At 44.6% G+C, this 20,243-nt stretch overlaps 1 protein-coding gene across 2 annotated transcripts; it reads right to left on the minus strand.

Annotated features, from left to right (window-relative positions):
- Positions 1 to 17,890: 17,890 nt before the first annotated feature.
- LOC115578373 (transmembrane protein 74-like) lies at positions 17,891 to 19,666 on the minus strand. Of its 2 annotated transcripts, none has more exons than XM_030411293.1 (2): positions 19,462 to 19,666; positions 17,891 to 19,187 (listed from the first exon to the last, which is right to left on the minus strand). In XM_030411293.1, the coding sequence occupies exon 2, from the start codon at positions 19,175 to 19,177 to the stop codon at positions 18,317 to 18,319; it is 861 nt and encodes a 286-aa protein (XP_030267153.1). In that variant the 5' UTR covers positions 19,178 to 19,187; positions 19,462 to 19,666; the 3' UTR covers positions 17,891 to 18,316. The 2 variants fall into 2 exon arrangements, with proteins under 2 accessions (XP_030267153.1, XP_030267152.1); XM_030411292.1 differs by having other exon boundaries at positions 19,374 to 19,666.
- Between the last annotated feature and the right edge of the window lie 577 nt (positions 19,667 to 20,243).

The raw sequence follows: 20,243 nt of genomic DNA on the forward strand, positions 1-20,243 counted from the left end.
TCTTCCAATGGGCAGAGTGTGCCAAATGTCTCCGTACAACCAGAGCGCCAAGTAGATGAGGAGGAGACGGAGGAGACGGAGGAGACGGAGGAGAGGAGATGTGGGCACATGATTCTGAAGATCTTCAGTAAAACCTTTGTGGTTAATGTGTCTCTCAAATGAATCCAGGGATGATCGTACTTCTCACTTAATTTATTCAGAAAACAGTTTCCTAATGAGTTTATGGTCTTAATCAGTTGTTTGAAGTCTTTTTTTTATATATTATTATATACATATTATTCATTTTGCACATTTTGGTCCATAGACGATAAAGTAGGGTATGCTTCAGTACTTGGCTCGATCGTGATTGACAACATGCGTCCATAGCGTGCCCTCGAGTTCTCAGTCAGACCAAATTTGTATCCAAATAACTCACTTCTGGCTCCAAAAAATACAAATGCCAGCTGCCATAATGCCAAAATGCTTCAAAACATTAGTTCACAAACCAATGGGTGATTCCACGCTGGGCTTGGACTTGACCAAGCTCCAGGACCGAGGTCAATTTCCATCTTTTATGTGGCTCATAATGGCTCATTGGCCCGGCAGCACAAGATTGTCGTTGAGCCATGTAATTTCTTGGTGTGTGAGATGGAGGGAGCAGCTCATAAAAAGGCTGCACAGTGAACTTTTGGAAAACTGCTCCCTCATCACTTTGCAGATCTCTCTGTTTTCTCAAAAGGCTGCAGTCGAGTGTAGCCATTTTTTACAGATTTTGAATAGCGAGGCGACAAATTCCCTCGTGAAATCTCCCTGGTGGTGCTCATTCGTGCCTGAAAATCACACACACACACACACACACACACAAAACAAGACTGGAGTAAATGTAATGTCATATTTTGCTGGCACACATCCCCATCCCTCCCCCTCTCCCTTCGCCTCTCCGTCCATCCTCGAGGCCAGGACGGATCCCGGACTCCATCTCGGCGGCTGGCTGCCTTCCACTTCCACTTCTTTTTATGAGAACAAGAGCCAGCTGGATGTGCAGCGCTTTAGAGAAGAAGCCAAGAATTTAATAAAGACATAAGAGCAAGAGGCACGAATGAAACTGATTAATTACAGACAAAGAGCTACATTCTATAAAAAAATGTGAGACTGCATGTAATATCCTCCCTTGGATGATAATTTGAAATTCAGTGCCTTCTCGTGAAATTGCTTTTCTACCAGGTGGTGTGCTGCGCCGCTGCTCTCCGGAGCCGCCGAGGATCACAAGTGTCAAATCGAATGAATTTCCATGCTCTGACATTAAAGCAGTGGAAATAAGACAGCAGGAACAACAACCGCCTGTCCCGGGGACTCGCACCCCTCCCCGAACATCCACTTCCAATTCAGTTTCCACCGCACAGTTTCCCGGCTCACTCAGTCTGCTGGGCGACGTTTGCTTGTTGAATCGGTGGAAAAACAAGCCCAGCGATGGCTTGTGGCTTGTTAGGTGTGCTGCCAGTGCTGCAGTCACCTGGCAACAGAAGCCAGATACGTTCTCACGCTGCCCAGCCCTTCAGATATAATTGACATTAACCGACTGTTGAGTGTTTTTTTTTTATCACTATCATTGTAAGCGATTTTTACCCGAGCACGGTGTGATGTACTGTTTTCCTCCAGTTTATTTTTTCCTCGGCTATTTGCCGCACGAAGAGTCCACCAAGAAGGAACATGACGAGCAGTTAAACTCACTGACCTGAGAGACTCTCGCTTTATGTGAGATGCCGTCAAAGGTAACGTCCCAAAACATTTGGACGCTGTGTAAAACATAATTGAGACAGAATGTGAACATTTTGTAATCCTTTTACACATATACGCAATTGAAAACAGTTCAAAGACAATGTATTTCCTGGTTTCCCCTCACACAGTAGAAAAATATTTTGCATGCATGTTAAATTGACCTTTTCCTTTTCTTTATTCATGCCAATTAAAGAGCATTATGACACTTTTTTCACCATCTAATAACACATAATATCAAGTTTATAATGACTTTATCTATAAAGAGCAGTTTGAAATGTTACAAACAAGACTGCAGAACAAAAGTGTCGATATGAATAAAAAATAAAAGGAACAGAAGCGATGAAAGACTGTAAGAAGATGACATCACATAAAATTGAATTAGAAACAGAGATTAAGGACAGTAAAAAGAATAAAGGGCTACAGAGACTAATATGAAATGAATTAAAAAAGGATGATCCTTCTCTCCTCAGGTGGGTCGTTCCAAAGTTGAGGGGTCCTGATGGAAAAAGATGTCCAGATTTGGATTTAAGCCTCAGCTTGGGAGCGGTCAGAGGGCTCCCGTACAAGATCTAAGCCTGCAAGTCGGCTCATGCGTAGGTCAATGTTTCTACTGCTTGGAGGAGAGAGAGAGACCTTTGGTTTCATTTTGTAAACAGGAATAAATATTACATTTCTTGGGTTTTGATGAGTCTCCACGCTCGGTGGAACCAAGACACATTTGACTCTGAGCCACTCTAAGATATTCACGCACCAACTTCTCCATTTAGGCCTGTCAGCATTTTCCCTCCACTGAGAGCCGAACAAAGCGACAACTTATGTGAGTTCAAAACGAGGACTTTCCACTCTTAAAATCAGTGTTTCTCGTAAGTTGCACGCCTTTTTTTTTTTTGATTTTGTCAGCCATCAGATCGACGCAGCCTCCTATTTGAGATTGTAACGTTCACACTGACGATAGCATGTATATGACACCATTAAGGAAGATTTATGCAGACCTACATTCATTATGTTGTGTATATGGCTTGCTATCTTTATAGCTGCATGTCTGCAGACTCTCTGCCAGTAAAGTTCAATCGGATAGCATACATCATTATAACGACTGTGTTAGAGATGGCTGATGCAGCCGGTGGCGCGAGTACAAACATTACACAAAATTAAAACCTGTTTCCCGTAAGCCTTATATCCTCTTGTCACAAAGACCGTGTTGCTAGTTGTTGTCGCTACTTGTCAGCCCCAACCTTTTATTTTTAGCTGAGAAGAAAAACACGTCGGAAGTGAATCTTCCTGTGAGAACTCCATTTTTTTTCCCCTGGAAAATCCGACCCAGATAAAGCAGACGGCAGCGCAGAATCCACCAAGAGCTGCCAGTCTTCTCTGTGATTGACTGCAAATTACGCTGATAGGCAGAGTCAATACGGTAATGCTAATGCACTGTATGACATTAAGGGTCCGTGTGCATTCTATTGTGTCGATACCGTGCATGAATATTGTATGTATGTATACATGGGGGATGGAGGACATTGGCGGTGCGCTCACCCACAGTCATGAGTTATCACCAGCAGAGCACGGCGGACAGGAAGAGCTGAGAGCGCTGAGGATAGTCTGCGGTGCGAAAGAAAAAAGACGGGTCAGACAAAGAGAACGAAAAGAGCGAACGTGAACAAAACAGACAGAAGAAGGCAAACAAAAAAAATCTCACTCTCACTCGTACAAAATGTGCCGGACTTTAAATGCTTCGGCCTCAGACGTTGCAGGGCTGGAGAGCGAGCGAATATATATGTGCAGAGGTGCAAAGGTTTCCGTCAGTGTTGACTTCTCCTCTGCAAAATGAGGTGTCACCCTATATGCTGCACGTGTTCCCCCACAGGTTCACCCAGTCAATCATCTGGGCTAGACTGAACACACGTGCAGTCAATTACCAGCAGGTCAAGTTATACCCTATGTTTGTGTGTTAACACGTGAGCAGGTACGAATGTGTGAAACTATGTGTGTACGGTCCACAGCCACACTGGGGCTCTGTTCACGTCAGAGGGGATGATTCATGATGTTGATCTAAACTTAAACGAAACCGTGTGAAAATAGCACCGAGCTGCGGGGAACAAAAAGCCCCCCCGAACAATGAATGTAATACCTGTAGTGGTCCAAAGGAACAGTTTGAAATAACATCATTGTTTCCGTCTGAATCACAGTGTAATGTATAGCAGAACCAGCAAACGTGTCTCGAGTTGCGATGGTTTCAGTCGGTATAAGACGAGCTGGCTGCCAGTATTCAGCACACGGGAGCTCAAGTGGAGAAAAAGCAGCAAAAGAAATAATTGAGCGTCAAGACGCAGACGACACGGCTGACATGATTTTATTTGCCCCTCGGCCAAGACACTTTGCCCCGCACGTATTCCAAGCTGAATAAAATGAGCTGAGAGCCTTGACTCGTCTGCACACACTCCACAGTGTGAACTGAGACGGGAGTTCGGGCACTTTTTCATCTTCTCGATAATTTGTCTTTAATGCTGAGTGTTTCCAGAGTTGGAAAACAAGTGGCTCGGCGCTTTGGGTCCAAACATTCCTCCAAACCTGACGACTCCGAGTGTACGCTCTCTGTTCAGATTCATCTGAGGGGTTGTCTTTGTATATTAAGGCAGGAAGATGTAGTTAAGGGTGAAAAGTAAAGTGGGAAACGCGTGTTGAATTGTGGCCTTGATTGTGAATGCACAGCAATCAGTGAAAGAGTGAAAGCTTCACAATACACAGGAATACATAATAGGCGCAGATTCTATAAAAAATAAAATAACGTACCTACTAACAACTGAGAAGAACTTTGCTCTTCATTCATTCTCCCGACTATTGTGCTGTCAGTACCTCTACAGTTTACTGCAAGATGTGAACATGGTAGGTGCAGAAGCCTGAGAGACAGCGGTTTGTATAGAAGTGAAAACGAATTGTTCCTACATGAGGTCTGAAAACAGAAACTCAGCTCAGCACGCAGAATAATCAGACTTTGACCATATAAAACACAGCTACCTGCTGAAATGTTTTATTTTTTTTTCATGACTTTAAAGCAGTATTTATATTTCTATGTTGTATAACAACAACAACATAAATGTCTACTTTTCTCTGTCACAACTCTGTGCCTTGCTCTGGTTAGATTTATGCACAAAAACCTCAACATGACATGTTTCTGTGGTTTGCTGAGAAATGTTGGCAGCCGAGATTTTATCCTGTTGACTGGGCTGTTTTGTTTTTTGTTTTTTTTGCTCTGTTTTTGGTCTCCACCAAAGGCTGGAGGAAATATCTTGATCTTTAGCCTCTAACTTCTTCCTCACCAGCGAGCTGCTAAATTTGTCTACCCAGAGCACAGCATAGACAGGTTCTGTCAGAGATTTTCATTAAAACAGCCGCCTGCTGAGCCTGGAAATGATGCGAATGGAACCAAAAAAGCAGACTTGTAGTGTGTAAAAAAACAAAACCAAGAGCTAAAAAATACTAGAATAATGAAAATGTATTTAAAAAATGTCCTTTTTCAGTAGTACGACTGGGAAGTGACTGGAAACTGGACGCCTCCATCTACTCCAGTCTACGCGGTTTTGCTTTTAAGCTCCTGCAATGTTTCGTGGACTCGACTATCCATCTGCATGAGCGCATGAGTAATGACTAATTTTTTCATTTTCATGTAATATATCCATTACCAGATCTTAAACATATTGCACATTTAAAGGATTTTGAGATTTCAGTGTTTCTGCCAAGTACAAATCCCACACAAGCCTGCCTTCAGCCTCTCCCTCTGTGCAAAGTTGTTGCGTAATGATTGCAACATGCAGATGTGTTTAGATCCGACTGAAAGAACAAGCATTTAATGAAGGTTTGAATGGTGCTATTAGTGAATTTGGGCCTCGGCGTCATGCTTTAATCCCTCATTTTCTCTGTGTGGTACGAGCCCTTCTTTTTCCTGGATTTCTTTCAACCTCTCCGGGAGCTTTGGCGTTAGTTTCCAACATTTTTTAAAAAATCAATATCCAGTGAATCCCTCGCGTGCTGCTTTTTTCCCTCGAGTTGAGCCGCAATTTTACAGAAGTGTCAGTGTTTACAGAAAGTCAACTATTTGAAGAAAAAAGAGGTTCTATTCTGTATATTTAAAGTAGATTTAGCTGATTCGCTGATGTCTAATTGTCCTGATAAATATGACGGAAACCATCACGAATAATATTAAACGCGTGCAGAGGAGAAATTCATCTTGACAGGGTTGAAATAACATCTTTTACTGTACTATATTTGCAATTACGCTGCTGGAGGATGCACATCAGAGGGAGATGGAACGAGATGTTGTCATCTGCATTACAAGGGAGTTCAGGGCAGGAACCTGTGCCTCAGCGAGCTCTGTGAAGTCTCCCGCTCGGTTTGCGGGGCTCATTAAATTTGCGTGTAAAGGAGGAGAAACAAAGCGTAGCTCCTGTAAGCCTGTGTACTCTCGCAGCGCTTGCCCTGCGGCTGTTCATGAAGCAGATGTGAATCACCTCGGTTTGATGTGGGTTGAATGACGGGCGGCAGAACGCGCCCAGGAGAACAGATGGGGACGGGCGAGCGGGAACAATGAGTTATTGTTCTTTTTTGTTTCTGTGTTTGCATCCTGGAACGTCTCATCAGGCCTTTAATAAAGAGCACCGCCATCGCTGCCTGCGCGTTCGCTGAAAACATAAATATGTGTACAGTATATTTGAAGAGGAGAGGCGTTTGTCTACATCGTTACGTAAGAGTCTTTGTAGAATCTTTCTGAAACTCACACTGTTTATAGTGTGTTTTTATTTTGTCGGCAGCACGGCGAAGGACACGCTGTCACGACGAGTCGCCGACGAGCTCGTGAGTCAGTCGACACGTCCTGAACTCCGCGGCGCTAAACATCTGTCAGCCCGCGAAGAGAAATCATGCAAATATTGGGTAGTATTTCCAGAGTGCTTCACCTGAATCACATAAAACATGTTTTCTCACTTATTTGAAAAATATCTGCCTCCGCCGCCGACGACCAGAGGAGAGGGAATTGGATTTGTGTTGCTCACTGTGTTGAAAAAAAAAAAAAAGACAAATTACATTTATAAGATTCAACAGCAGCAGCTCTGTTCGGTGTCGCCGCACGACACGCTGCCACTTGTTTTCATAGGGACAATCTTTCAGCGGGGAAAGTGGCTCCTACCAAAGCTGTTTAAAGTGGGGGGTTTATTGCAGCGAGCGACACAAATGAAATCTCTGTTTACCTCCATTATATTGCAGTGCGGACAGAAACCTCGGAGATGGGTATCTCAATATCTGCAGCGGTGGTGGAGGAAATATTCACACTCTTCATGAGAAGCACTGCCACACTGTGAAAACACTGCCTGTGGTGCAAGCAAAGGAATGTGAATGAAAAACGTCTCCTGTGAGTGCAGCAAATCATCTCAATGGATTATTATTACTGATATGTTAATCTCGGTTAGGGAGCATTTAGCTCTTGTAGTCATTGGAGGCAGAGTCAATCTGTACTGAGTCGTTTAAAGATATAATATGTAACATTTCTGCATTTAAAGTTGACATCTGTTATGTATTTTGTGGAGTTGTGTATGTTACAGCATGGTGACAGCACATGGTGGTTGTAATATCGGACACCAGAGGGGGACTTGGAGGATATTTATTGAATCACGGTGTGAAGCTGGCTGCAGGAGAGCGGCCGAGCAGGTGACTGGAGGCTCAGCAAGGGGGATGAGCGACTCACGGTGGTGCAGGTTAGAGGCTCAGGTGAGCCGGGCACAGATGATCCAGGTGAGGAGCGGGAGGCTGGGTGGTGGCGGTGGTGGTGGTGGTGGTGTGGCCAGAGAGCGATCACTGGAGAAGACGAAGAAAACAGATTCGGTTCACTAACGGTAACCCCAGAAACACGAGGAGGTCGTGTACCACATCTGGTCGACAGAATAATCCGGCGGCGTGAGCAGAGGAGAGCGGGGCTTTTAACCCGCAGCTGATTGGCTCGATCCTCTGCAGGTGTGTGTGTGTGCTCAGCTTCAGCAACTCGACAGCACCTCTGAAACACACAAGCACAGGAAAAAACAAAAGAAAAGTAGTCCACGTGTAACTTTGTAATTCCAGCTGTGTTTAAACCCAGAGAAATGTGTTATCAAAAAGCGCTTTTCTTCAAAGTTCTTTAAGATGCTTCATCACTGTTTGGTTTCTACTGTCTTCATATTGCTTTCTATTATTTATTTAATGCTGTTTGTGTGTTTTCATCTATTCCTGTGTTTCACCTTAATTCTTGTGTTTTAATTTGGAAGTTCCTTTGTTTTCTGTAATCTCCTTCTAAGGCAATTTTGTCAGCGTTTGAAGTGAACCAGACTTGACTTTACAAAACCACTTTCTCAAAAAATGGTTCCTCAAAGAAGGTGTAATAGACTCACACGTACTGATTTTATGTACAAAAACTCACAACGTGTCTGTTAATATGTCCTCAAATTGTGTCTCCTTGTTTTTTTTTGTTTTTCTGAAGAAGCGTCTGTAGATATGGTTCTCTTGCTCTGAGCCATTTTTGGTTCCAGTTGGCACCTTTACTTTTCTGTGCGTTTCTGTGAGTTTAATCCATAACGGTTCTTCAAAACTCGTCGTAATTTCAGTTCTAAAACCCACAAAGTATGTCCATCTGGATTGTGTCAGACAAGAAGAATAAAGATGTAAGAGCTGTAAAAGATAAAATGAAATAAAAAAAAGTGTATTTTAATAATCGTGCTACCTACGTAACTCGGCAACAGCAGGACAAAGTGTGCAAAGTGAAAATATGTTTATTCATGATTTATGTAAACGTATCCTTTCATTCTAAGTGGGCATGATGTTTGATATTCATGCCCATTTCTGTAACAACCTCCTGCAGATATGGAAATACACCATGAACCAGCGATAGCAAACACTTACGGCTTGTTTATGTATCTTCGTGCTGTAGATCTGCGTCCTCCCGCCGCCGCGCTGTGAGAAGCGGACATCAAAGCGTCTGCAGAGATAAAGAGTACACTCCCAAACTTCCTGGTAATCGCACACGATTTAAGCTGGTGGACAAAAAAAGCCGCGGCTCAGACTTTGTTCCGTTCCTCGCTCGGAAATATAGAAATATTGATTGCGATGGAGCGGCGTGGAGAGAATAGACACGATCAATGCCCCAACAAAAAGCCGCTCTTATGGCGTTTGATACAGAAAGATTGCGCTCGATTGATCCACTCCAAATAAAGCCGGCCGAGGCCTTTGTGTGTGTGTGTGTGTGTGTGTGTGTGTGCCCGCTTCTGAGAACATCTCCATCGAGTCAAGACCGCGGGTGACGTCAGACACGGAGATTTACGTTCGGTCTCAAAGAACAACTTACAACAGAATTAGTATGCTGCGGAAAGCCTTTATGCTCCTGCTAAGCTGCAATCTGTGCAGATATGAAAACCTGGCACGCGGGATAAATTGCAGCATAAATCACGGACAAGGTAAGCAAAACTGTCCCGCTGTGAGATTAATTTACCCCCCTCCCTTCACTCCACCCAGCAAAGTGTTGAAATATCTCTCCAGCGGAGTTACGGGCAGAGACGACGCTTCATTTTTTTTCTCGGAGAGTCGTTCGCGAGTCACGTCTTGATGCATGCGCACTTGATGGATCCGCGTTCCTCCAAGACTAATCGGCCCGTCTTAAACTGTGAAATTTGTGAATTACACTGACCCCGATCCGAACATTAACATCCCACTTATTCTATCATCTTGATTCATGGTTTAATCAGTGATTTCCAACAGTATTTGAAACATTTTGTACTTTTTATTGCCCATTTCCTCCACATTCGTGAATCCATCGGCGTCAGCAGCACCCCCCCGAGGGTCCATGAACATTTTATGCTTCTGAGCTTCTTTTTTTTTTTTTTTACTATTCCCCTTAAAAAACCTCAAACTATTACATTACATTTTAATATTAGAGCTGACATTTCTACAGGCGGCACTGTGTAAATGCAGTACATGGCAGGAATGATCGGGTCACATAAAGGATAAGTTCACCCAGATATTAAAATTCAGTCATCATCTACTCGCCCTCAAGCTGACGGAAAGTCGCGGTCTAAAGAACAATTTCTGGAGCTTCTCAGTAAAACAGCCCACGCTTTTCTATCCTCCCATGTCACCTGATAACAACTCAGCTGTCTTTGTGACATCTGGGGAAAAAAAAAAAGTCTGTGGAGCTGTGGAGCTGCAGAAAAAGGTGTTAAATGGACCTTGAGTTCAGATAACAGTGTTCTGCCAAAACTCCCATTGCCTGCTTTCACTGAGGTGTAAGAAGAAGTTTAAAATCCAGTTGATTCTTAAAGGATTCCAACTGTAAAAATAAAACTACTGTTACATTTCATCCGATATGGAGCCAGATATAGAGTCAGGAGGTTGATCGGCATCTTTGTCGCTACAGTTTAAGTCTAAGGTCTCTGAATCAACTGCATCTTGTTTTCATGTAACATTTATTGTTGAAAAAAGCCTCAGCAGCAGTGAACAGTGAACTCTCCATGGAATACATTTTTTGGGGGAAGGAGGCCGAGAGCCCGACACACTTCACCTGCACTCTCCAGGTGGTAAAAACAAGAGGAAAATGAAAGAGGGGTTAGAAGAAAAACACAGTTTGAAAGGTTGTTTTTTTTGCCACTTCACTTCATCGTGTGTGTGGTTTAAAAAAAAAAGAAAATCCTTTTCCTCTTTCGTGCCTAATTTACACCGTTGGAAGTCGTCCTGAGGCGTCCTGTTTCACACCCACAAATACGTGAGCACAGTCTCCATCTGCATAAACTTGAAAACTGATTAAGGAATGTAAAAGTTTCAACATAGCTGTAGTTTTTTTTTTAAGGAACCACACTGTCGACATGACTTCTAGTGATTGTGCTTGTTTTTTTGTTTCTTTTGGGTGGTTTTGCTTGATTACATCAAATAAAGAAAGCCCTGATTAGCTGATTTTCTGGGGGCTGCGGGTGGTTGACGGCTAATCACGGTGAGAGACCATTATTTAACAATTCTTGTCTTTCTTAAAATGATAGTTTATTGGCTTATTCCGATGCAAACAACAATGAAAACACAAGATGGGGCTCCATCTCTTCCCTGACACACAAACTAGCAGATAATGTAAGTACATCTGAGTACAATAAAACTCAGGGGGACAGTTTTGACAGTTTTGTCTTCCCAGGAGTCCCCGACTGAGGTCTCGTGTGTCTGCATGCATGAAAATCTATCCATAAAAATGCTGCGCTACAGCGAAACACTGCAAGTTGTGTATTCAGCAGTTCAGACTAACACAGCTCCATGTTGCAGAGGAAGTACTTTCTGTCTTCTCTGAGGGAGAGGACGTTTGACAGACAGACATACGGTGGCGGCGCCTCACGCGTCTGCTCAAACGAGGTGTGCGCTTCAAAAAGAAGCCCACGCCGTGTATAATAGAGGAAAATATGTCAGTTTCCACACACACGCACCACAGCCGCCATTCGAGTGGAAAATCAAAGGAAGAGCATCTTTAACTCCTTTACAGTGAGCCACCGTAGCAACAGGCTGACCCTGTTTCTATGGTTATGCTGTCCCTTCTGCGTTTCTTCCAGGACAACGGTGGCAAAAGGAGGAAAAAAAAAGAAAAGAAAAGGGACATGAGTATGTCGGTGCAGCTCAACCTACAGCAGGTGGTTCACTTAATCAGCACAAACAAAGGAAGACACTGGCAGATCATGAATGTGAGTTTGGAGTCGGATCAGTGGATTCCCGCGCTGACAGTGCAGCTCCCCTCACTCGTGCTCCGAGTTAGGCGGGGTTGCGGCGAGTTCAAACGAAGAAGATTCAGCTTTTTAATCTGAGGGTTGATCCTGCGAATACCTCCAGATCGTCGACTCCCCTCTCCCCTCCCCGTGCCAAGTTGAGATGCAAGCTTCGAGCGGGTTCAAACAAAGACGATTCAGCTTTTAATGTGAGTTTGATCAGAGAATACCTCCAGATATCTGACTCCCCTCTCCCCTCAGTGTGCCAAGTTAAGATGCAGCCTACAGGTACATCCGCCTCAGCTGCTTTCAGCCCTGAAAGACAGCTTGAAAGGGAGGATGTCAGTTTGTGCAGGATTTGGGTTTTTAGAACCTCTGAGCTGAATGAATAAAGCTGATAAACGATGTGACGGTGATTTTATTTCCCAACTTGTGCCTCCACTTCTCCTCCCTCTTTTTCTTCCCTCTCAGCTCGGCTCGGTCCCTTCTTCCTTCGAGCTGCGACTGAGTCTTGCCTGCCGTTGCTATGCAACAATCGGAGTAACGAGAATCATTATTGAATAAGTCATTAACTTAAGGCAATAGTTCAAGAGAGGCATTTCGGGCCCGGAGACATGATCTTACTTCTAATTGATCCAGCCAACACGACGGGAGTGTGCAAGATTGTGCGATTCCCACAGAGGTTTTATGTGCCGTGCTGCTGGTTCGCTGCCCACTCAGTGTGATGAGTGGTTATGACAGCTGATGATAAGTGGCTGCCAGACGCTGATGTAAAGGGCCGCCGCAGAGGCTTTCCTTCTTCCTGGTCCCCGGTGTCCAGAGCCACACCCCAGCTCTTGACCCCGAGTGACCCCTTCAGCAATCCAATTCCATTTCCTGCTGCCAGCTGCCCTGAATGATTACTCTGACTAACTCCATTCATGGAGGAGGAGGAGGAGGAGGAGGAGGAGGGGTGTGTGTCTGCATGTGTGTGTGTGTGTGTGTGCCAGCTGAGAGAGTGTTTCAGTGTGTACGTGTGTGTCCGTACGGGGTGTGTTTTTTGCAGGAGGTGCACATTTGGCGCACAAGCCCGAGCGGTTCGCGGCGTGTTCGTGCGCGTGGGATTCTGTTCGATGCCTCGGCAGTTTGTGTGGGCGTGCGTGTGTGTGTGTTTGTGCGCGCGTGTGCGTTTGTTACAGGTTTGATTTTGTGTCTGGGAGAGTCCGCTGGCTAAATAAATAACAGCAGACACCAATTAAAGCTGCTGCAGTGTCCCAGCCCCTTCACATCACTAATAATGTGCCTGAGGAAGAAACAACCCCTCTCATCCACAACTCACCTTGGAACCTGCAGAATGATCCCACCATCATGTGCTGTGTTTTCAGTCTCTTCAGTTTTTTACTGGTGTCTAAATAGGCGGGACAAAGTTAGGAATCGGTGATGTCAGCTTTTTCCATGCACCAATCAAAATTTAACGACATAAGAAAGAATCTGAATAGTGTGTCGAAGCCACGCCCCTTCCAGTGGACACCATGGGACATTATTTTAGAAAAAAGCTTTGTATGGTACTGAATGAAGGGATTTTTTTGATCCCGCTTGAGTTGTGCCATTTAGTTTAAGTAAAATACAATCTTGTTTTGTGAGAAACCGATCAGTTCGTCTTACACAACACATGTCACCAACACCAACATGCCGCCAACTCGGCCCAGAAAAATTACTGAAGAAGGCGAAAATCACAAAAAAATGACCATTGGGAAAATGTTTACTGAGGCAATAAATCTAGTGAGATGTAGGGTAATTTTCTCATAAGCTTACACACAATCGGACTACCTTTTGAAACCAGTGGAGTCGCCCCCTGCAGGTCATTGGAAAGGATGCCGGTCTGAGGCACTTCTGCGTTGGCTTCACTTTCTTAGACCCTTGAAACTAGTGATGGATGATTGATGGATGAAACCAAGCAGACTCAGTGTTGAGTCACAAGATTTCAATTTAAAAGTTGAAGATATGACTTTTTAAATTGGAAACAGCAGCTGACACAGTAATCTAAGCACAAATAAAGTGAGATTAAATGGATTACCACTTCTACCAACAAATGGATCTTGTGTTGATATTGTTGCTTTGATGGATAAAAATGCACTTTGTTGTTAAAAAGTCATGATTTTATTTTCAGGGCCGGGGTGTTGGCTCTGAGGCCCATAAACATGTCAAAATTAGACATTTTCACCATGGTTACAGACAAAAGTCCAACTGTCTAACACCGCAGCGGTAAATGTCAAGTCCTGTTGAGTAACATTTTCTCTCTGCACTGAATCATTTTTAATTAACATCAACTGGGAGGAAAGATATTGAACTGAACAAGAGCTGAAAAGACTCGATATCCCCACAGGCTGGAGCCTCAGTGGGCCAGAGAGCTGCAGGCTGACTTTCATGTTTTTTTTTTTCGCAATTGTATAGAAAGCTTTACGCCGTTGCTTTTATTACGCTCGACCACTCCCTGCAATCCCACGCGCTTAATGCAACAAACTCACGGCCGAAAGAGTCAATCTGAGGAAATGTGCAACAAACTCAGCGGATGAGTTGTGTCGAAGGGAAGGAAAACAAATAAATCTGGATATAAACTTTTAGTACATGACATTAAAAGGCGTCAGATTTGCATGGGAGATCAACTGAATATTTCATCAGGGGGTCAGCTGATTCCACCTATTTAATTACATTAACGAGGTGAGAGCCAGCGAAGGTCGCGTGGAGGATAATGTGATCCTGCTGGCCGTAAGCACCTCCAATTTCCGAGCTGCACAGCACAGCTTTCTACGCTGGCGTAAGCAGGGGATACAATTGTTCATTCACAGCATTTCTCTCGGAGCGGGCGATCCATTACTTCCTCCCCCCCCTTGGATGCAACATTTCTCTCCAGTGTTGCAGCTGGAGTGGGTTTTTGGTTTTCTGATACGCGGGTGAAGCGGCCTTGATTGAGGCAGTTATTTAAATGCTCTATTTTTTCCCTCACTGATTCACAGGCCTCCCATGAGCAATTAAGTAACACCAATTACCAGGAGAGCTTTCCCCCCGGGGTTTGTTGATTCTCTCTCTCTCTCTCTCTCTCTCTCTCTCTTTTTCTCTGTGTGCTTTTGAACATCTGCAGTCAAAACCCCCAAGTGCATTTGTGGTAAACTGAGCTTCCCCGTCGTCGGTGCTCAACCACAAAATCTAATTACGCCTCCTGCGGTACTGCTATTTGCGTTTCAACAAATCCAAACAAATGCGAGCATCATTTCGCCGCGTCACAATTATATTAGGCGAGGTATCTTTGGAGCTCAACGCGGATCCGCGCGGGAGCTGTTTTGGGAAACTTTTCTCCGTCAGCTGCACGATTCAGTGAGGTGCTGCTTTCTGACGAGGTGGGAAAAGTGAAGGGAGTGACAACGACACCGACTCCGGGTTCAGGTTTGATTTCCTGTTGCAGCTTCCGTACACACACACACACACACACAAGGCCTTCAACATAGCAAGGTAAACACCAAGTCACTGAAATAGCAGCTCCATCAGAGGAACGGATGCGGTGACAAACAAAAAGGTGGGTCACAGGGTTAATCAGAAGGCAAACCACCATCCACCAATGTAAACAAAATATATATTTCTGGAGAACACAGGTCCAAAACCCTCATGTTTTAATACTGCTTGTACAGCGCGTCATCATGTAAGGTTTACTTTGAACTTTTACATCTTAATACAACCCTTACATGCCAATGTGCACAACAAAAAGAGCTACTGGTTGCAGCAATTATTCCTTTTGTCCATTGTGGCTGTGAAGAGTTCAGAGAGAGAGAGCAGAAGAGAAGGTTTATCTGATGTTAAACTGGGAATAGACAACTTTTTTTTGCTTCTACTCGTGCGTACGGATTGGTTTCCCCATCAACAAGGTACCGGCTCAATAACTGGAATAGCTGTGGAAACTCAACACTGCAAACAAAAGAACCTCCTTAATAGAGGAGGCGAGGAGGGCGAAGAAGGAGAGTGATAGAAAACGAGGTAAAACACGAGAGAGCAGACGGGCATTTGCTCCGGTGTTGTGTCAAAGCCTGTTCCCTTGTTGATATGTGTTTTCCTGTGACCTCTTAAGTCTTTCTAGTATTAAGTAACAAGACCTGCGTACTCATTCATTCGAGAAGATTGTTCACTCTGCCGTCACATGGCGCTGAGATCAGGGTTCCCAGGTCACATTGGGATTCTTACGGTTGGTTTTTGTTTTGGACGGAAGCCTGTAAGTAGGCTGACAGTAATACAGCAGGGAAACGGCAGGAGGTGGAAGAGTCGGGAAAGTTGTCTATTTCCACTTTAACATTAGGCTTCAAAACGAGTTGGTATTTTTTTTTAAAATGACAGTCTTTTTTTGTTCAAAATGACCTCCCTGCGTTCTGCAGACAGTGCTCTCTTGTCTCTTGTCTCTTGCTATAATTGAGGGATGATTACACAAAGACGGAGGTTTGGGCTAAGGTGCCAATCAAAAGCTCACATTTCTGGTGGATTACCTTGTAAAGTGAACACTGAGGAAAAGAAAATCCTGTGTGAGAGTGTTAAAAACCTTGTTGCAGGTCTGCTCCTCATAGTAAAACCCTGATTCCCCAAAAAATGTGTTAAACTAGTGTGTAAAATGTAAGTAAGAACAGAATGCAATCATTTACCGTGTCCCTGAGCCCACGTAGTCATCTCCTTTATACATTCAGGTGTTATTTGTGAACGACTGAGCGTATCGAGGACGTCCCTTTCATACCCATCACCTCTTACCACTCAACCTGTTCACCTGTAAAATGATCCAAACAGGTGATTTTAAAGAATTCCACTTGTTTGAAACGTGTTGATGAGATAAAACATTAAATACACAACACGTTCTCACTCCAAACTCATCAAATATGGCTGCTCGGTCAGCGGCCTTAAAGGTCCGAGTGTAAGACAGTTGTTGAGTCTCATTTCGAACTAGTGAAATTCTGAAGCTTTGGGTTGTTGGCCGACCAACACACAAAAACTATCTTACAAATTTGACTTTTAAAGGTGCAACAGGTAAGAATTGCCCCCGTTTTTTTAAAAAAAGAAATAGGGTTCAGAATTTCACCAGTGTAACCTCTAACTGCTGCAAACTATTTAGCTCAGTTAGCCATGCAGCTAGTAGTTTTGACCGGGAGCTCGAGGCACAGCAGAGGTGTCGGTGTTTTACACCGCTTGCACAGGAGCTTTAGATTCTGCTGACAGGTTAGTTCAGTTTATAATGTTTTCAACTAAAATTCTTACATATTAGACCTTTAAGTTTCAAACGATGACACTCTACGTACCCCTCTAGCATCAGTTTTGCATGCGCAGGGCTCCGCGGTCAGGTTAGCAATAATTCGTTAAAATGCATCACCCAGTTACATTTTCAAAGTTAAGCTTGCATAAATCATTATTATGACATATTAAAACTTTTGGACTATTATTAACGGTGTCCAAACAGTTTGGCGTAAAAACTGTTTGGTTAGGTTTACAAAAAAATTTGGGTTAAAATAACTGAGTTCAATCTCACAACTTCAGTAATGGAGGTTACATAAGTAAATAATCAGTCTTGACTCTCAGTCACAAGTGGGACACAAACTCAAGTCTTCTGAAAGAAAGTCCAGTGTACGACCCATCCAACCTCCCCAAACTTGGATTTTTCATGCTTTTTATACTACTGCACTAGAGGAGCGCTTCAAAACGCGACCCTCGAGGGTTGACTACCAGAGGTGGGTGGTGACAAAGTGAAACTGCTCTGTAACTGTACTTAAGTAGATTTTAAGTAGCTTTTTCACGTATCTTGACTTTGTATTATTAGTTATTTTTCTTTTTAGCCCTTCATTTGAACACATATATCCTAACGTTACTTCATCTTTAATGCATTTGAGGGAATTATTTTTATTTAGTGTCATTGCACGCCACCTTTCCCAACATCACACGAATGATTTCAACCTATCAGCACATATCGCACACGGCAGAAGAAGCAAGATGAAACGCCGTCAGAGACGTAACGAAATGGAAACAGACAGAGGAGGGAGACTGGAATGGGGAGAGAAGGCGTGTTAGTGTCTCGTATCTGCAGAGACCTGCCGCCCTCTGCTTGAATTTTCTTATTTTCTCACTTTGTTGCTATTTGTGGCTATTTGACGTCCTGAGAATGAGACTCAACAATCAACTACTAGAGATACTTTTACTTTGAGGACATTTCAGAGCCTGTAATCTATTACCTTTACTTGAGTATATGTACTTGTACTTGAGTAAAGAATGTGTGTGGTTAATCCACCTCTGGTAAGAGTGGCAGGGTCATTGACAAGGCTGTGACTGAAGCACTCAGGGTGAGAACTGCCTGGATTATACTGCACTGTTTCACATGACTGTACATCAAATGATCATATTCTGTTTTATGCAGCATCAGAACTTCTTTTCAGAGTCAGGGTTGTCGCCTCAGAGCTTTAAAATGCATTTATACACAAACTGCAGATTTGGTCCCCAGTCAGTTACATTAGAAGTGAATCAGTGCTGAACTCTTCAGGGCCGTAATGGACAAAAGCAACAGTGGCCGCAAATAGAAGCTGCTCAGTGTGCATCAGGGCATGTGCATATTTCATTAAGACAGACTTGGAAAAAAAATGTGAATCTGTGCTTTAAAAAAAAAGGCTTATATTAACCAAAACCGGAGCATCAGCCGTCAGAATTAAAAAAAAAAAAAAAAAAAAAAAAGGCATTAAACCTCCACATCCCCGATTATAGAACACCACTGGTGGGATTTTAAGCACTTCTCAGAGTCTTTTCTGCTTGTCCTGTCCATACATTCAGCTGAGCACTTCTAAATCCTCATCAGCCGCTGACAAATGCGAGCAGGACTCCCGGGTCGGGCTGGAGCCTGCTCTCAGATTGATCGAGCCGTACAACTTTGCTGCGTGTCTTGAATACGCGAAGGCTTTCCTCCTCATCATCTCCCCTTTCCACATGGACACCATGAGCAGGGTGGAGAGCAGCACGCCCCCGAGGGTGAGCAGGCACAGTCCGGCTATGACGCACCGGTCCAGATGGGCCCCCACCCTGGCCTTCTCCCTCTCCAGCCGCTCCATCTCCCGGGCGGACACGCTGTCCGGGTCCACTCGGACGTCCCTGGGGACCGTGTAGGATATGGCGACCAGAGAGATGCCGGTGACCAGGCAGGTCACGGCGATGATGAAGCCGTAGTCCACAGACTTCCCCGAGGCGTCAGAGGAGAGGTCGTCATCGGACAGCAGGTAAAGTTCCGGGATGTCCTCCTCCTCCTCCTCCTCCTCCTCCTCATCCAACACCAGCTCCTCCTCCTCCTCCTCCTCGTACAGTTCACTTGAGGAGCTCTGACTCAGTCTGCAGGTTTGTGGACTTGTCTCCATCAGCTGGACATCCTCCTCCTCCTCCTCCTCTTCCTCCCGGTGTTTGCAAGTGAAAGACGTCTCCGTCTCCTCCTCGGGACGCGCGGCGCTCCGGGTCTCTGTCCAGGGTGCTGAACCCTCTGCTCCGCCGGGATGGAGCGACTTTCCCCCGCTGCTGCCGCCGCCGCAGCTCAGCTCGTCGGCACTTCGGGAGGCGTCTCTCGGCTCGGGTTGATCAAAGTAAAACAGTTCCAGATGAGCCATCTGCGCATCAGGATGGGTCTCCGGCTGTGGCAAGCCCATGCGCCCGTCTCTGTCCGTGACAGCATGCAAAGAAAGAGACACGTTCAAACAGTTTCCTGCACGCAAACCACTTTATGCCCGAGCCTGAAGTATTTGCACGAGCAGAATCTACACGGTGCCTCTCCTGGGTGCACCGCAAGCATTAAAGTACAGCTGATAAAACACTGAGGAGACCGCTCCTCAGCCCAACACACACCATCCACCCGACGCGTTAACACATCCAGTCCCGTCCGTTGCGCCTCAATAATCGGTTATTAAGCGACAGAATGCGGTTCGCAGAGTACCTCAGTGTCCCCGGCTGCGGCTGCTCGCCTCCCCGGCTGCTTCTGCTCCCTGGTCAATTAGAGGGAAAGGTTCGGCAGACCCCTCCCACGGACTGAGCTCCGGCAGACCGCCTCATAATGCCTATTACCGAGCCAACTCCAGTGTTCCCCGGCACATGCACGCTAATCACATGAGATCCGGAGGCGGCACACCGAGGGAGGGAGAGAGAGAGAGAGAGAGAGAGAGAGAGAGAGAGAGAGAGAGAGAGAGAGATAGAGAGAGACTGGAGATATGTTTCCAATTTACACAAAACACTCTCTAATAAGATGCTCAGTTTGAAGTGTTTATGAGCGGCAGCTAATGGATAATGAGCCTAATGAGAGCAACTTTTGTGAACACACTCGAGGAGGATGAGCCAGTTTTGTCGTCGCTCGCACAGGATCAGATGTAAGAGCTGCGAACAAAGAAGATGAGCGCATGAAGGTGAAGAACAGGCAGGAGGAGTGTGTAGATCACGGATGAAAAGCTCCTAATGAGCAGCAGCACGAATGAAAAGTGTGAGTCATAAACAACACGAACATCACAAATAAATTATTATTGAATGCACATACTCTCGTTTGCACACGAGATTAGATCAGATCAGATGAATAGATCAACAGGATAGGTTTCAGGAGAGGGGAAGAAGCTTAAAGAAGCATTACGGAAACAGCAAAACAGAAAACAACAAAAGAAATGAATAGAACATTATTTGGAAATGCCAAATATCAACAAAAACACGCAGTAAACAAGAAAAACTAAATCA

This window comes from Sparus aurata, chromosome 3 (genome assembly GCF_900880675.1).
Source record: "Sparus aurata chromosome 3, fSpaAur1.1, whole genome shotgun sequence".
NCBI classification, from domain to species: Eukaryota; Metazoa; Chordata; class Actinopteri; order Spariformes; family Sparidae; genus Sparus; species Sparus aurata.

What these genes read in the sequence shown, in the direction of transcription:
- LOC115578373 (XM_030411293.1), bottom strand. Translation starts at nt 19,177, where the DNA reads ATGGGCTTGCCACAGCCGGAGACCCATCCTGATGCGCAGATGGCTCAT.